This window comes from Anabas testudineus, chromosome 3 (assembly GCF_900324465.2).
Source record: "Anabas testudineus chromosome 3, fAnaTes1.2, whole genome shotgun sequence".
In the NCBI taxonomy this organism is placed as follows: Eukaryota; Metazoa; Chordata; class Actinopteri; order Anabantiformes; family Anabantidae; genus Anabas; species Anabas testudineus.
Genome location: NC_046612.1, coordinates 15,892,694 through 15,911,866, shown reverse-complemented (window position 1 = coordinate 15,911,866; position 19,173 = coordinate 15,892,694). Strand labels below are relative to the sequence as shown.

Sequence of the window (19,173 nt, the reverse complement as noted above, 5' to 3'; positions counted from 1 at the left end):
GTACAAGGAAAGAATAAAATACAGAAAAAATATGTATAGCTGAACATGTCAATACATTTAATGACACACTTTCTTTGCTGGCAGAAAGGAGCACATACTGCAGGATTGACTTATTTTTCTTGATCAGTGTGTTAACATGCACACTAGTTTATACCAGATTAATATGTTACTTTGGTCATTATAATTTATAACAGCTAAATTGAAAATTATTTAATATTAACATTAACACAAAAGTTTCAGTATCATAGAACATTACAACTCTGAAAATATTACTAATTGTTTATCTTATTCACCAGTTGTTGTTGCTGTTTATGAGCAATCATTAACTTATCTTAAAGGACATTACTTACTCTGTGCTTATTAAAGATTATACCTGGAGGTTGATGTCCGCAACCTTCATGGCAGTAACCCACCTATCATGTAAACTCACTTTACTCTGGGGAAATCTGCTGTGAACCCTGTGCTTTACTTACACTATTAACTTAATTTGGCCCAATGCCATAATCAGGCTATTGAGTGCATGTTAACATACTGATTAAGTATTGCCAATACAGATTTACAGAAAAGTTTGATATTTGAAATCCAACGTTTGCTTTTAAAGATTAAGTCCCTGAAGTAAAAAAAGTCTAGGGTATAGTGTCAAGATGCGTTTGCTGCTGTGCAATTATCTATTACTCATAAACTTGAGTACATATTTGAAGCGAGGATAGTATGCTTCCTGACTGCAGTTTGTAACTTATGTGACCAACTTTTGAGGTTCACATGATTTTCATGTTGAACTGTATGGGTGCCTCAGTTGGACTGGCTTCGTCTGTTTCCTCTTTACGTGGCACATATTCAACCTCTATACTTGACTTAGTATTGTCTTTCCCCCTACTCCAGAGGAATAAGATTACAAGACAGAAGAGGACAACTCCAAGGAAAGAGATAAATCCCATGGTGGTTGCAATGATTAGTGTCTTTACATCAAATGGAAATGGAACTGTGGCCCGGGTCACATTAGCACCTTCATCGCTGGGCTGGTTAGAAATGAAGGCAAATGTCTTGTTTGGCTGGTGGGGCCAATTGGGTGAGTAGCTATGCACAAAAAGATGAGCAGCTTTGGTGTCATTGCCTGCTGCATTGCTTGCAATGCACAAGTAAGTGCCGTTGTCCTGGATTTGGGCGTAACGGACCTCCAATGTGCCCTCATTAGACACAGAAAGTCTTGACCCCACAGTTTTGGTAGTGATGTATTCTTTCTTAGGGGATAGCCACATTATCACAGGGACTGGATCACCCTCAGCTTGGCAAGTGAAATGAACTGTGGTACCTTCATCTACATGACTCTCTTGAACTTTATAATTCAGGATCTTTGATTTCTGGCAGGTAAAATAGTCAGCAGGGAGAATGTCTGGGAAGTCTTTGAACTCTTTTCCTTGCACGATCTCAGGTGAAGCACACATGGGCTGTTGCCTGTTAAAGTTCAGCCTCCACCGCCGTCGGAAGACCCAGAGCAAGCGACAGTCACAGGCCAAGGGGTTGTCATACAAAGCCAGGGTCTCCAAGTTTCCCACAGAGTGGAAGACAGACTCCTCCAGGGTGCTTAAGCTATTGCTTGATACATTGAGTACGCGAAGGTGGTTGAGTCCTCGGAAAGAGTAGGGCTCAATGGCACCTAATCTCCCACCAGCCAAATGAAAAGCCTGGAGTTTCTGTAGATTGAACAATTGGTTCCCTTCAACAGTATGAATGGGATTGAAAGACAGATTCAGAAACCGAAGATACCTTAGGTGACTGATGGCTTCATAGGGGATGACAGTAAGATTACAGTTTGTGATCGACAGTGATGTGAGATTGAGTCCAAACAAACATTTTGGGGTCATGGTATCCAGAGCAGGCATATTAGAAATCTCCAGCACTCTCAGCCGATACAGCCTTTTAAAAGAGTAATCCCTTATGACAGTGACGTTAAGATAGCGTAATCGAAGTGACAGCAGGTTATGCAGATGGCTAAGGGCATCAGTGGGCACTGAGGCCAGATTGCATCCCTCAATGTTGAGACTTTCAAGGTTGCTGAGGCCATGAAATGATCGAGGTGAGATGAATACTAGGTCATTGTCACCAACCTCGAGAGCCCTCAGGTTGTATAGCTCCTGGAACATGTAGTCTAGGAGTATGACAATTTTGTTCTCACTAATATCCAGGTGGGTGAGATTGGTCAGGCCTGTGAACACGCCCAGCTGAATGAGCTTCAGCTGGTTGTTACGCAGACCAAGAGTTCGGAGGTTCATGAGGTTGCTAAAAGCACCAGGATCGATAGTTGAAATCGTGTTTTCGTTAAGCTGCAGCTCCTCCAGCTGAGGGTAATTAAGGAACTCCTCAGGCCCCAGAGTTTTGAGACGGTTCTTGCTGAGATCTAGCTGCTTTGTTTCAGTGGGGATGCCCTCAGGAAGAGCTGCCAGCCTCCGTCGATGGCACACGACCGAACGCTCTTGAGCATTGCAGTCACAGCGCGAGGGACAACCAGTGGTGGAGCCTGAAAGGACAGTGCCCAACATCAGGATCAGGATAGGCTGCCAGCACGCCACCAAGTAGCTGTGCCCTCCTGCCTCCCCAGACACCATCCTACTGCTTACCTGTGGAGACACAGAAAAAGTAGGGGTTGGTACAGTCAAGTGGTGGTGCAGGAACGGCTATAACAATAGGGGGGAATTAGCACGTATTAGCATGGTGTATTGTTAATTCTTGCTGACCACACAAAATGAATTTCATGATGATAAAACATTCTCACATATCAGATGTTCCCCTTTCTCTCCATGAAATTGAATTATCAGGACTTTTGTTACAAAAGTGAAAGCAGCTAATCAATGAAAGGGCCTGGTCACACAATATAAGCAATCTGCTGTGCTACTGACGTCTGACTATGCTTAAAACTGCCAGTATCACACATCATCTCCATTCACACAAATCATTTTCAATTAGCAGACAAAACACCATACAGTACATCTGCAGATGTTTTGGGCAAGCCATTTAAAAATGTAACACATCTCATGCCATTGCTGAGCTGTTGACCTTGCAGTGATATAAAACAGAGATTGCTGCCAAGTGGTGATAAATGGAAAGAGGGAGATTGTCAAAGGACTTTAAACCCCTATTTGATTTTGACTCAGGGGCACTTTAACTGGCTAAAACCTTCAAGCTCTACTTCTCGCATCAATCATGCGATTTAAGTCACAGCTTTATTTATGGGACATTCTCTTAAAAGGGCCTCATAAAAAATAAGAGAAATGACTGATTTGTATTTATTCAGACTGGCATCGTCACTAGCTTGTTTAATTAAAGATACCTTGGTCTAAATTGATGTTTGCACTTAATTATTTTATCAGAGAAAAACACATCCAAATGCCAGAGGTTGTAAGAAACAAAACAAAACATTAGTTTATGCGGTAAACAAGTAGCTGTATTGCATTACAACTGGCAAATGAAATTCCACATAATCATGACATTATTAAGCAACAAGCAATAATGTGAAGAATATCTTTTTTTTTTTTTTTTCTTTTCAAAGAGAAACTCCATTATCAGAGGTTAAAACAGCCTCAGTCCAAATATTCACCATATTGTCAGAATGTGGGGGAGCTGAATATGCACTGTGTATTTTTCCCATAACTCATTCAATACAAAAGTGTTTTTGTAAGAGCACTTCAAATTATCGGTGTAGTGCTTTTTAGAACCTCTTTGGCTGTCTACTATGCTTTTGTAGCTTTGAAAAAGTATTAAACTTGATAGTGAAGATTAGAATGATTCTGCTTTTATTGCACCAACACAAATTACATTCCACTCTCACTGAATTAAAGTCATGGGATTGAGGCGGCTTCGATTGTGGTCTGAGTAGTTCCAGTGGAACAATAATTGCTGCTTCCATTTTGACTTCTTCCAGAACTGTTAATTTGTGTTGGCTGCATATGTCAGGCATCAGTGTATGGGGTCTTGTAAAAAGCAAACTGTCAGAGTGAAAGCTAAAGTGTCTATCAGTAGCTCCTTTGTGACCTCCCACTCTGTTTCCCACTAATTAACATGAATTTACAAATGAATAGCATGTAGGCATTTCTAGTGGGATGGGGAAGCTCTTTGTTTTCATTTTTTGAAGCTAAAACATCGTATAATGTATGGGTACCTCTGCTACTTTGTGTAGCAGATGCTTAACCTTGGATCCTAAGATTCTCAATGCAGATATGGGTGACATGTTTATGTTTTTGACCCAGAATATGATTTTATCTTATTAAGTCAGAAATATGAATGCTAATCATAATTGAGAACAAGCAAGACCAGTGGTGATCTTTTTTTTTTTTTTGGAGTACCATGCATGATTTATGATTCATTGTAGTAAGGGCAGGGGCACTATGTTACAGCCCAGAGCTACTCAATATATCACTGCATTGTTTTGACCTTGAGCTGGAATTCTGAAAAAAGAAGTTACCAAATAACCTCAATTAAAGTAGCTCAATACCTTTTTAAAAAAAACACTGGTCTTAGTATTTAAATTTAGGAAGTGATGTTTACGGTATTGTCTTTGAAAGAACAAGAATCCTTTGGATTCCTCTCTTGATAGTATTGTACAGAGAAAGTATATGAGTGGACAGGTCCCTTTTCTCTGGTCCTTCTGTGACTACTTGTATTTTTGCTGCAAACCTCTCAACATGTCACAAACGTCTCTCAAAAACATGTCTTGGCTCACCATTAGTCCCATATTATGTTGGATCTCCTCTCTTATGGTGCTCTAGGGTTTGATAAAGGGAGAAGGTGTACACTGCTAATGGGTCACTGAGTGTCTGCAAGCTGCATGCAGACAAATGAGCTATATGCATCAGTGCGTATATATATGCCCTTTGGATGTTTTTAGTTATTGTTAAGTACCTTTGTTGTGCAGTGTAATGTTGGTAGGACTATTGGGATATTTGCATTAAAAAGAACATTTGATCCTTTCAAAACAGATTCTCACTCTCACTTTTTATTAATGTAAAAAAACTCTAACTTGAAAGTAGCCACATCATAGATGCAACTATAAGCCTTTGCCATTAGTGGCATACAAAGGAGTTTTTAGTTAGTTTCCTATAGAATGTACAGTGTGTGTGTGTGTGTGTGTGTGTGTGTGTGTGTGTGTGTGTGTGTGTGTGTGTGTGTGTGTGTGTGTGTGGACATGTGCACCTAGTGTCAGCTTGTGACCACTGTCATGAATCATCAGCGCAGCTTGTGTTCTGAGCGTATTTCTCTGTATAGATATATTAAATAATTTAGTGTTGTGCTTTGATTGATGTGCCTGCAGTTTGAGCAGGCACATCAATCTTCCTTCTTCTTCATAGCTGGGATTCAATATCTGACTTAGCTTTGCAACATTGTTGGTAATTTTGATTCAATTTCATTAAAGTTTTTACATGAAGGTCTTATCTTTGTTTGTCTCACCCCCATATACTTTACATGTGCAGTATATGGGGAACATATGTGTGAGCATTCAGTCTCTGGAAAACACTACTTAGTAAAATGAAACAAACTGTGATGTCTTTTGTTGTTAAGGTTTGTTGTTCAGCATGTCTTCCAAAGCTAAGTCTCCTAAGGGGAGGCTGACATATACTGTACTTTCTATAATTTTTTTGTAAACTCCACATTTCAGTCAGCGATGCTCTCACTTCTGTTCATGACAGTTCACAAATGATTGTACTCCCTCGACTACTTATAGCTTTTAGCCTTGTAAGCAGTGTGCTCATTAACACCTCTCTCATACATGGCTTGTTGTTCACTAGCAAACATATCCACAAACAGCTTTAATTATTATGTGACTGCGCAGAGAATAGTTAGGATGAAACAAAAGGAACGGCACCGCTGCAGAGTAACATGTAAAGGATTTCAGAGATAGAAATTGCCTACACTTGGTGGAAGAGCAAGGTAGACAACATTTGAAATAGAGATGTGTTTATTTTATACCAACCATTTGGGCCAGCTCTTTTCACTACACATAATAAAGTGTCTTTTAAAACGCTTCCAAAAAAAAAAAAAAAAATCATCAATAATCAAAAATAGGTTTATTCACTGACAAGCAGATAAGATAAACTAAGCAATCCCTGGAGTATTCACTAAAAATGTAGAGCTTTATGGCATATGTACATATTTATTCATATTAGTTTGTCCCCAGAAATAGTGTGAAATATGTTTTTTACACCAATGTGTCCAAATTGTTTCTACAATGATTTTCAGTTTTACAGTATGTCACAAAAGTTTTATTTCAAAAGTCTATATAAATACATATTTCTTAAAATCTAATCATTTCATTAATCTAAACTCCCCTTTATCTAGCATGGTTCATTCTGCTGAGCAATCTACAACATTTTGCTGAGTCATCAAGAACTGGGTGAGTGACAGCTTTTCCAATTACACGACTCATACAACATTATCCAATTTCAGATTTGGAGTAGTGTCTTAGATCCAAAGGAGGGTCCAGTACTTGAGGCAACAGTACACATCCAGCAGTGTCAGGTGTCAGATTTCAAGGATTTATTATTTAGTCAATAGATTATCAAAGCTCACGTGTGGCCATCTTTATTTATCTACTGATCTATTGATCTGTCCATCTAGTATTGCAGCATGTTGCCAGGGCTAGCACCTAGATTTTGGTGTGCACTCACATTCAAAAGAGTCTTTTTGATTCACACATTTGCATCTTAACTCAGTACATTTTCTTTGTAAATCACAGTCATTGCGTCATGATGGAATTATCTAGATAGAAGCCAAATCCCTAGCATTAACAGATCCAGACATACCAACAGTATATGCAATGACCTGCAACAATTGTAATTATATTACAATGAATATTTCCTGGGTGAACCTAGATATACTGAACTGTATTGCAGCAAAGGTTGCCAGCTAATATGCATCCCACAGAAGAGTGAGCAGTCAGATATGAGAAATCCCATGAAAACAAATCCTCCATGGAATCCTTTGATAAAGGTAACAACCCCTGCAAACCTTAGAAGAAACCACATGCCCTGATGAGCCTCCATGCCAGGATTAAATGCTTAGAGAAGGACAAAACAGTTCAGTGCATGAAGTACCCTTGTTGAAATGCAGAAACATACCTGCATAAGGTTTATTGGACTCTCAATTATTTGTTTTTTGACAGAGTCAAAGTATTCTCTATTTAGCACGCCATCAGCCAGAAAGGCAGGCACTTCTGCATCCAATTCTGAGAGCCCTGCTAGCTATGTGGAGGAAGAGTGGTTGAAACAAAATGTTGGACAAAAGGTTCTAAATAGCGAACTACAAACCTATTTAAATCACTTCAATAATACAATAATCCAGAATAATAAGTGTTCAATAGCCAACAATCACAGTTTAAATGATTTACATCAGCACTTTCTCACCTTTGCAGTTTTACTGAAAAATCTTCAGCTAACAAGTGTATACAAGTTGGTTTTAGAGAATCTCATGGATACGTTTCCAACAAATTCAGGCAGATATGAAGCCTTGGCATTTATGCTACATAGTTTTCATCTTGACAGGTGACAGTACAGATGAATGGTCTTCAAGATGCAAAGTGACACAGTGTAGTTTATCATAGAGGCCTGCTCTCTACCTAAACATCACCAACAACTGTGGTTAATGGAACTGAAAATAACGGTCTCTACTAGGCTTTCCATTTGACTTTATCTTTCTCAAATAACCCTTACTGCACTCTGACCAACACAGCATCCATTCCAGTTGTCAGTAATAATATTATAGCTGAAGTGGTGGAGGCTGGCCAAGCTGGCAGTTATTGTAATGAAAAACTTATTTAATTCCAGATCTTACAGAAAAAAAAGCTGTTGGTATCCTCACCCGAAAAGCTGTTTTCACTGTTGCATAAATACATACAAATAAAAAGAAATATTTTCTCTAGGTGGCAATTCTCACACAATAAAGCAATATTTATTGTGAGCCTTTAAGAGTGAGCACCGCAGCGCATTTCAATGCTCACCTTGTTGCATATGTGCTTTTTAAAATGAGTTGCTTCTGCTTTACTCTTGTAGGGGCATAGCCCTTTGTGTTAAGATTGCAGAGTGTATGCACCTCCAGAGGACAGGACTATGTATAAAGGCACCACAAGGGCGCTGGTGATTAGCAAGTCTGTAACAATCTCCTTCTCACATGTTCATCTTCTGTACTAATAATCTGGAAATAATCAGCTTCAAGAGCAGAGGAGCCCTCTCATCTCCTGTGTGGTCAGTGGATGCGATTATCTAAATCATATTTGATCCTCAGTTTAATGTAGTGCACCCAAAACAGTTTACTGGACCCTTAAGGTTGTCTGTAATCACTGCATTAGTTAAAAGCATGCAAGGATAAACAAGAAGCGCCCAGTAACACAAGGAAGCAGGAAGAACTGGCAATGCATGGCTTGCTGCATGACACATCTAATGTGCAGTCAGAGCCATACCAAAGCAAACTTTTGCTCTGAATTTATAATCTTGAAAAATGTCTCGTGATTTATGTATAAAAAAATCAACATGGCCATATAGCAGCTCAGAGACAGAACCGATGTGCTATTTAATCAGCTTCAATAATTTAAACAGATTTAAAATAAATGGTAAAAAACTAAAGAAAAAGTCATAACGTCTGTAAACAAAGTTGCTACTTGGTGTCGAGGGTTAGAGGCGTGAGCAAAAACAATAGGGAAGTCCAAAGCACTCCGAGTTCTCAGCTGACACCTACGTGTCACGTCCTAAACCACACTCACATGTGGGTGTGAGCCATGCTTGAATACAGTCTTTTTACTACAGTCAGAACTCTGAGAGCCTTGAATATTTCTGCGTCTTAAGTATTTTGAATAAATCAGTATTAATAACATTTTTATTATATAAATGCACATTACAACAGTTTTAGTAGCAATAATAATAACAATGGCAATATTGTCTGCATGTTCTAATATGATCTTTGAGTAAATATGGGCACAAACGTGCACATCCTAATTGGCTGGAGATGGCTTGAGCAGCTTCATCAGTAAGCCCCAGCTGATAATAGTTGTCTGGGTAAAATGTGTATCCAGGAATTCTGTAGTAGGATTAAATTGAATATAAAGGGTACTGGCAGGTAGGGTACAGTCAGCGTGTAGGAGAGCCTGAGCTGGAAACAGCAGCCAGTGGTTTTATAGGGAGAGGGGGTAGGGGGGGGTTTGATTTGAACCAGAACACACAAACTGTAAGAGGCTGCACAGAGCTGTAGACTGGGCTATTCATTCTGAGATCAGCAGTATTAACAGCCCTTTTACAGAGAGTCCTTTGATTTAGTGTTGATATGGAAACATTGCTTAGTGGAGATTTAATTTCTCATCCAATGGCAGCTCTTCTCTAATGTTTTTATAATTATTTTAAAAAGTGGAATGCGATGTGTCTTGTACTCTGTTTCTTCTAATTGTTTGTTCCTCGTTTAGCCCTATTGTGTTTTTTTTATGAAATGTAGTTAAAGACACGATGCTGAGATATTAATGAAATCTCCCAAAAAAACAGAGCCTGGATTGAACTGAGCAGTATACTTAGCTGGTTAATCAGTATTACCATGCAGATCTGTCTCTTGGTTCATTGACAGTGTCTAACAGTAATACTACAAAAGAGGCTCCTTTCTTCATTAACACCAATTCCTCTTGAAAGTCAAGTAGGATAAGCTGGAAATTACACAAACCTTTATCCCCTACTCACCATCAGGGAATATAAGATGTTTTGGACTGGAATTGAAAAGAAAGGGCTAAATGCCATTCTAAAGGCAATTTTACGTCTGACAAGCCTCTTACAGCCCTTCAAAGAAAGCACAATGGGAGATTTTGAGCGATTTTCACACAAAATCACTGAGGCAATAATCACCATCTAAAGCACAAATATGAAGTTAGAGTGCCTTGGCATTTTACTGATATAAGGAAACTCAGATCATTCGCTTAATTATGTTCAGATTGCTTTCTCCAAATTCTTAGACTCTGTTTCTTTGAAGAAATGCATCAGCCTTTGTGTTGAGAGAGAAATCTGGATTAAAGATTCCAGAGGTTTAGCTGCTTACAGCGTCAGTCCAGAGTGTTAAGAATATAGAAATGCGGCGCAATCATCGCTGTCCTTTCTTTTAAGAACCAGATCATTGATGTCAGGTGTCAATAACACAGAAAAAAACAAACAGATGAATGGATATAGAAATCCTTTGCAACACTTCAACTGTGATCAGTTGCAGTGTATGCTAGGCAGCCTGGAGCATGAACATGAGGCAATCTCAACCCTCTATCCTAGTTGCTTCTGACTGCTTCATATTTTGCATAAAGTCGTTATTATTAAATTTAAATGAGAAAGACTGCTGCAGAGCAGGACAACTGTGACCTTCTGAATATGTTTGTAGAACAAAAATTGGAGTATCCTGTGACAGATCCACCTCCGTCTGTCACCTTGCCATCTGACAGACACTGTACAAACATGTGGTCTCGCAGCCTTCACCACAATCCCTTTTAGCATTTCCCTTTCAAGGTGGTTGATGGTACCCATTATGTGACAGCATCTTGATTCCAGATGGATTCCGAAAATGCTCTAATAGTAACACCCTTGATGTTTTCTGGCCGGCGTATATAGTGATTCTTTCTGGGCCATCACAAATGACCTGTTATGTGATGGGGTGCCCTGATTCTAGCTGTAAATAAAATGGGCTATACTTAGAACTCAGAATCAGATTTACACAATGAACCAAGGGAAGACTTCATAAAAATATAAATTCTGTCTCATTGTTACTCACAGGCATTTGGATCCGATCTTGCCAAGCTCACAATACAATATATGTGGCTTTAGTGTCAGCATACTAAATCATGTTGCCTTAGAATATATACATATTGCTGGTTGTAGCCTCCTTTATAATGGAATTTGTCAGCTTGACTGTTTTTCCATTAGAACAGGAGAAAAAGAAAAAAAATCCTACAAATAAAAACATTACCTTTGCTTTGATGATTCTCATTTGATCATACTGTGAGAAAATTGGCTATTGTTCTGTATTATGTAGACTGCTCACAGAATCACAGAATATTAAACATATGACAGCATGGAGCAGAACACTGTGAACAAGATGATCAGCAATGCTTTGATTGTGTCTGTTTCCTTTAAGATGGAATATATTAAAGGGGCTTCCATGGTTTTGTTGTATGTGAGTACATTAGAGAAATAGTGTCAATATTAATGGTAAAACTTGAAGCAAGTTCATATTTAAAGCAGCTTATTATAACTTCTTTTCCACATGCCCTTACAAAGGCATCATAACACTTCTGATACTTTTACTTCAATATATTGGAACTGTTGCATGCACACATACAACCTTAGTCTTATTCTGGTGCCCTGGAGAAACCTTCAGAAAGGAGATCTAAACAATGGATCCTAATTTCTAGTGGAGGTGTTTTGAACATTTCCATTTTACCCATTTGCTTATTGTCAGTGTCATACCTCACACATTGTCCATTGTTGATTGATTGATTGATCAAGTGGTTACTTGTATGGGCAGGAGGTCTCTCGTAGCGATGAACCCACGGAGAATTATCACCTGACTCTGCAGTTCCCTTCTGTGTGCAGCGTCTTGTGTATGTTTCACAGCATGCGACTTGACTGTTATGTTGAGCCTTGCTGCACTTGTCAGTGTGGTTTCCAGCTGTAGCAGGCAGCTGTTTTCAGCTCTAACAAACCCATTGTGCTCTACCAGCCCTGTTCCACCAAGCAGCTAGACAAGGCTGGTGACTATTTTCTCAACACAACAAAGCATTTTCAGGTGTTCGTGAAGAATGAGTGACTGTTTTTTCTGTATTACTGCAATAATCTTAACTTCATGAAATGCAGTATGAATGTGATAATTATGATATATTTCCCAGTCTTGATATACAGCTGTAACATGCACTTAAATGGTGCATGAGCTGTGTCGTTATCAACTTCTGCTGATTTTGCACTCCTACTCATATAGACTACTACGCTTGTTGTCACGAAAACACAACACACTGACACGGAGATTGTTGAAAAACAGTTTCCCTGACAATGAATAGCTTTAGTCACTCAAACGTTTACCCGATGCAATCAGAAATTCCAGTCATAAACACGCTTTGCTCGTTTCACTCCACTGAAATTGTGCAAACACAGTGATACGCATAACAAAAAATAAGTTCCAATCAGCCATCATAACCTGATTGCAGGAGTCCAATTAAAAGCTTTGTCTAGCTCATAAAGCCTTGACGTGAAGAGCAGACCCTTCACTCTGAGACAGTCGGGAGATTGTGGCTTGCAGAGGTTGTTACTGCACTATTAAAAAGAGAGAAGAGTCCTCTCATAGCTCCCTGCCTGCTGGAGCGTTGCAGCCATGATTATGAAGATGCAAATAAAACAGGCAATGGGAATTTAACTGTGAGAGATCGTTTATCTGGCCTGCATATATAATCATGCAAAGTCGCCCCCCCACATCTCCCATGCCCACCCTTCCCATCATCACCACCGCCATCACCACCACTACCACCACCACCATCACCCATCTATCTAACTTGTGGCAAATCAAACACCTGCAAAGGATCACACATCGCCACTGGAAATAGCCGACAACACAAGGTGGCTGAGAATGAATAAGTGTGAGTCTAGATGAGTTTACTGGCATTTGAAGAAACGTGAATGTTAATTAGGGCAGATTAGGAAGCAACAACAAGCACCCTGGCAAAGCACTGAGGGAGAAACGCAAAACACTTTCCTGCTCAGCCTCACACCTTCAGCCGTGAAATAAAAGGTAGGACATAGGTGTGTTTTGCATAAATTCATGCACATGTATACCTGTGTTTATTTATATATATACCATGTAAAGTATCTAAGCTGCAAACAGTACAATCACACATTACATGCACACATATGTGTGTGTTCCATCAGTACAAACACAGATTGAACAGCACACAGCAGAATGAAACCCATCTGGATGACAAAGCACAAATAAGATTGGAGACCTCCTCAGTGAAAAATTCTCCTTCTTTCCATTTAGTCTATTTGCCTATGATATACAATTCTATTCCTGATATTAATGTGCTCCCTGGCGATCCCCTGGCCCCAACACTGCGCCATAATAAATCTGATCCAGTGCCTCAGTGCTCAAAGCCCACCATAGAGACTGAGTACTTACCAGGACTGTCATGCAGAGAATTCTAATTCAGGCAGCTCCATGTTGCCAAGGAAATTCAAAATGCCTCCGAAAGCATGGAGACAGGAATGCAGGATTCACAACGGGCTAGAATCAAATGGGAAAAAGGGATATATGCAACGTTGAGTATCCCTTGTCTGAGGGGCATTTGAGAAATGCCTTCGTCCTCTCCAGATGCGCTAAATCCGGCAGCACTGATAGGCTGACATGTAAACACACAGGCGGCTCTGCTGGCTCACACACGCTCACATACATGCTGCACCTAGCAGAGACAGAGAGGAATAGGGAGGGGCAGTTGATGAGAGAGAGGTGGAAGGAGGAGCTGCAGTGCTCTGGGAGAATGAGAGACACAGAGCACAAGCAGCAAGGGGAGTTGAAGAGAAATAGAGAAAAATGTTCTTTGAACTGGCAATATCATCGTCTGATTTTTGTTTACTGTACCTCTCCTATTTACGGAAGGACTGGGTGAATGGATTGAATTATCTGGTTTATTGGAATACAGACTGGTGCATGTGAGGGGAAAGATGGTGTGTGTGTGTGTGTGTTGACAGAGGAAAGGAGGTTAGAGGGAGAAATGTGAGCAGGCAAATAAAGCAGAGGGATGGAGATGAGCAAAAAAGTGAAAGGGGGTTATGAAGTGGAGGAGGTAGTGATGAAAACTGCAGGGATATGGAACAAATTCAATTAAATTTCTGCAGTATGCAAATCGTTGCTGTTAACGACAGAGGACTTAAGACTGTGGCAGACAGGGATGGATGAGTGCTTCCAGTGTTTGTCGAGATATCTTGCCAGAGTTGAGTATTAACGGCACCAACAGTGCGTCGAAGAAACGAGACAAACTCACCTTTGCTGCGAGGAGTGGGGGTTGGCAGTTAGAAGCACAGGCTTAACGATGCTAATGGGTATATGGGGCTGGCACACACATGCTGGCAGTGCCAAGGAGGCTTCACAGTCAGGGAGTGTTTATAGGAGATTAGGGGGATGAGGATTTAGTGGAGTGGTGGTGGACATGAAGGGCTCGTGGCCATTGAACGAAATGTGTGACAAATGTTGTAAGGCTTAGAAAAAGACATCTCCATTTTAGTTTGTACATTTGATTACGCTTTGTAATTTTACTTTAATTTTATCTTATTCCGGAGACCAGTTAATGAGATATATCTTCAATATTTCCAGCCTGCCTGTGCACTAAATCTGTTAGACAAACAGCAGTACACAGAGCTGAAGACAGCCAGTGGTGGAACATCTCTGCTGTACAATAAAACATACAGCGGGTGAAAGAATTATCCAGGCAGCTGGAAAAGGGGAAGCACTCTAAACCAGCACATCATAAAGTACATTTATGACTCATTTTGCCAACTAGGAGCTAATCTAAAAGAGATGAGTTATGTGCCATGTGAGAAGTAAAATCTGATGAAAGGTGGGTGTTGGTGAAATTTAAACGGTTGACGCTGAGGATCACACAACATGGAGTAGAATGAATTCATCATTTTTTTTTTTTTTTTTTTTTTTACATTTTAAATTGTGCTGTCTCCACAATTGCCACTTAAAAAGATCGACTGGCAGATTCATGACATTCGCATTTACTTTTAATGGTGCTATGAATTTTCGGATTTCAATTAGAGTCCGGATTACAGAAGGCGTCGGCAGCACTTCCACCACATTCAAATATGTTTTAGAGTGTATTTACTAAAACAAATAACTACATGAAGAAGTGACATAGATTCAGCTCTATACAAACATTTTGGCCAGTTAACTGTCTGTCTGTGGTGGGGTCTGGTTTCAGCTGGGGTTGATGTATAGTGCACGTTCGCTTTTTGTGCTCGACTTTAGTTAGGCTGAAAATAGGCAGCACCTTCCAGCTCCACTGCTTTACAATAAGAAATCCAAAGCATTAAAGGTTGCGGCTACGTCTGCACTATTGCTGTGACTGGAAAATTGCAAACAGTCATGTCAAAGAGAAGTTGTGTGTGATGATGTCCCCCCCCCCACCCCCCATGTCTTGCTTTTGTGTGTGTGTATGATAAAGCCTCTTTGTGAGTTGACCCACGGTTCAGATTTTGTCCACTAAACAGAAATCGTTGCATAATTCAGCTCTGACTCTGGGGACATGTTGCCAACTGATGAGCTGCTCTTTTTTAACCCCATATACTTAATTCAAAAAAATGGAATAAATACTGTGTAAGAGAACAATACTGCTGTGCAAACCGCTAAATATCTGTGCTTGAGCATTTTAGATGCTCTGGGGTTTGTGTTTGAGTCTGTTAAATAGTTGATTTAACTGAAAAAAAAAAAAACCTACACTGTGTTTTTGTAAATAAGGGATTCACTGAATATTAAATGCATGCTTTAATTCAAACTCCTTTTGGGTGTGTGCAATGAAAGGAGTGTTCAACTGCAACAAATTAGAGAACAATGGGCCCTATTCATCACTATCTTTTTTTTTTTTCTTAAATTAAGAAAAGTCCTGTCAGATTCATGATGTGTTCTCAAAACAGCAGATTTGCTCATTCCTTTGCTCTTAACTAATCAATCTTGTAAGTTGAAAGTGATTCTAGTTGTTTAATTTAGCATAAAGATCTGCACCGCCAGTGGCCAAAAAGAGACGTGAGACTGAAGGCTGTGATGTGCACAATCAAGACTGAAAATGGAAATCGAAGGAAGGAAAGTTCGTCGGATCACCGGAGTTCTGAACAGAACAACGCTGCACGAAGTGAACAGCAAACAGGTCTCATATTCAGCAAAGTCAGAGGACAGACTTGCCCTCACTTACCTGAGCTGAGCGAGTCAGTCTGCTGACGGAGAAGTGGAGCGTCGAGTTTCATGGTCACATCCTACAATGTGATTTGAAGTGCTAGTATAGTGTTTGTTCATTTGAGTGCTTTGTAAAATAATAGCATTTGTTATTTTAAAACATTGTTAATGATGAAAATATAATTCTAATTTAATTCCTATATTAAACGACTGTGGAATAACCACATGTTTTGAGTAAAGAGTTGTCTTTACTGTATACGGATTTAATTCTTACCTAAACACTGGCGAATGTCAGCATCTTAACGAAAACTGCATGAGTAGGATTTAAGAAGAAATGTCCTCTGATAAACGGCTTGTTGGATGAATTTAGGTGCTTTATCAACATCTCAGTCATTTCCTACCTAATGGTTATCAAGCTAAAGCTCAATCAGGCGGACAGCCAGCTGTTGAAAATGAAGATCAGGTCATACAGGTCCTGCTGAGGGACATGGCCTCTGACTTAGTTGGTGTGAATGTGTTTTACATGGGATCTTTCCATTAAGCCTGATCAGTAAGGACTTAATGCCAAATCCTGTTGTTTATGTGTTTTCAGAACTGCTAGCTCTGGTATTAGGGGTTCGTCAGGCAGATGCCAGCCTCCCCTCTACTGTATCTCTGTAGGAAAACAGCCGAACCAAGTTGTTCAGAGTGCACGACTGGTCAGCTGTAAAGAGGCGTTCAGCACTACATGTTGAAGCCTGAAGGGAGAAAGGAGTCATTTGACTCATTTATGTCACGTTAAATTACGATGATGAGGAGAAGGTAGCCCGTTACTTAAATGCAGAGATTTAAAATAAAGAGGTTAAAATCGAAGCCAGAGCAACAAGAGTCTTTTCTGTGACTGTAATTCTAAAAAAACAAACAAAACAAGATTCATCCATAAAAAGGTTTTTTAAACTCTATTATCCAACCTACTGTGTATACTGTACGATTTTATTCCAGTTCTCATTTCCTGTTACCTCTCTGTTATTAACTAGTCTTTTTTTTCTGCCACCTGCATCTAATCATCAAACAATTCATGCCAACAGACTCTGCAGTTCCCATCATCTTAAGCATTGGAACCTATTTTAATTAATAGTTTTGGATTTATGACCTGCACCTTTGACCAACTGTGGTTTGGTTTAGTCTCACGACTCTCATCAGCGTCTTCATGAGCAACAGCAGCGACCTGTTCTGCGTGAGCGGTCTGATCTATTTTGGTGTACTTTACAATGGCACAGAGTTGATTTAACAAGTCATTGCTGAACCTTGAAGAAACAGGATAATTATCAACACACAAGACTTAGAGCACTCTATAAAACTTGATCATAAGCTACAGTTAATGCACGCTCTCATCTCTAACTCAACAGAAGATGTCTTGTTGTGGGATTTGTTTCATGATTTTTTTTTTTTTTAACTTAGTCACATTGTCACAACAGAGACAAGTAGCCTGGCTAATTAGCACAAATCCAGGACAATGTGGAATAAGGTGTCCTGTGAAGCCAGTCACTCATGTCCCAACACTTGCTGAGCTGCAAAGTGGGTGACTAAGGTTAGTAGGAAGAAGATGGACGTAAAGTAATGTGTGTAAAATGTTTGCCACAGGGTTCTTACACAACACCCTGAAGGTAGAAAACCACATTTTAGAGTTGCTTACACCGGAGCAGTTTCTTTTGTTGTGGTTGATTACAAGGACAGTTCTCCCAGGACTTTGTCAGTATTTGTGCAAAGCAAATGTTGAACAGCGGTAGATACGGTGCTCAATTATTCAGTTCTTGACAGATGGTGACTAAGAATGTGTGAAGAATGGCAACGATGCAGCTGGATAAAAAGAAGATGGGTGATTGGCAGCCAGATATGCATGAAGCATTGATGCTAATGTTTTTCACTGTCTAATTAATTATATCTCAAAACAGTCACGTGGAGAGTTGTGCTCATTTAAGTCTATACTGTATAACTGAAGTGTAAAAGTATGGATGAAATCACAAGGGCTTTTATTTTTTAATGCAACGTGCACCTTATTGTCTTGTTTAATAAGGTTTCAGAACACAGCAAAAACAAACAAAAAAAAAAAACTAAAACAAAATCACCTTCAGTTGACTTGTCAAATTTATACTTGATGAGAATCGTCACAGTGTTGCCACAAAGACAGAGCAGTAAATCTTTCATTAGCTGTCGCTTTGTACAGGCAGCACAGTGACTGATGACTGTAACAGTGTTCAGTTCAAAGGCCCCAAAAATATAACAAAGGTAAGTTTACGCTTAGAATTAATTCCCCACTATTCCCACTACTCTCACCGTTAGAAATAGGAGAAGTAATGATCTATAAAGAAAAAAAAAAACATTAAATGACCTTTAAACTTCAAAATCCTTTTGTCCTTTAGCATGAAGAAAAACACATTAGAAAACAAGCTACTATTTAATATTTAATAGATTGTTTACACCGGTAATATCCACAAACAAGCCGGCACATGTAGTTATGATGAGACCGGAGACATTTTAAATCTATAAATAATACTTTTAATTAGAAACACGAACAAAACAGATTTATATAATAAATACTGACCTGGATCTTCAAACTATCTTGTGGAACAGAACTAGAACCTGGACTTTCTGTGTCTGTTTGAGCCAAACTGACTGAAACCTGATGAAAGGTTGTCCCCCTGTGGATGATAGCAGTAATGACAACTGCACAGTGTGTTTATGTATTCCTGTATCAATGTCCGATTTCTTTCTTTGCCCATTTCCTGCAACATTTAATATTTGTTTTATGAATAAGTCACTTCTCTGCAGCTGCTCAGACATAGGCCTGAAGCCAAAAAGTCATTACATCCAAGACTGGGCACATCATCGTCTACACATCTTCACAGCTTTAAATCCCCATTACTATTATTAATAACAAGATGAATAACAGATTTTACTTTTTTAGCTCGTCATGAGTGGTGTTATTATTTGAAACAATGAAACCAGCTGCGGGAGCCTGACACGCAAACCAGAGGTTCACATCACTGCTAATATTATCACGTACAGCTGAGAAACATTTGCAGGGACACGTGCGGCTTTATTCAGTGAATAACCCTCAGAACAGCAGAAACGGACAGCTTCTTCTGGCACGATGCTGACTGCACTGGGAGCATGTCAAAGAACAGCCTGTGTGTGTGCTGCTTGAGCGTGACATATCTGCTGAAGACGTTTTTTTTTTTCCTCTTTTCTTTTCTTTGTTTC

General features: G+C 39.5%; 1 protein-coding gene across 1 annotated transcript; it reads right to left on the bottom strand.

Annotated features, from left to right (window-relative positions):
- Positions 1-342: 342 nt before the first annotated feature.
- lingo1b (leucine rich repeat and Ig domain containing 1b) lies at positions 343-13,372 on the bottom strand. The gene is made up of 2 exons (XM_026378565.1): positions 13,162-13,372; positions 343-2,618 (listed from the first exon to the last, which is right to left on the bottom strand). Exons 1-2 carry the CDS (start codon positions 13,171-13,173, stop codon positions 759-761), a joined length of 1,872 nt encoding a protein of 623 aa, XP_026234350.1. The 5' UTR covers positions 13,174-13,372; the 3' UTR covers positions 343-758.
- Positions 13,373-19,173: the final 5,801 nt, after the last annotated feature.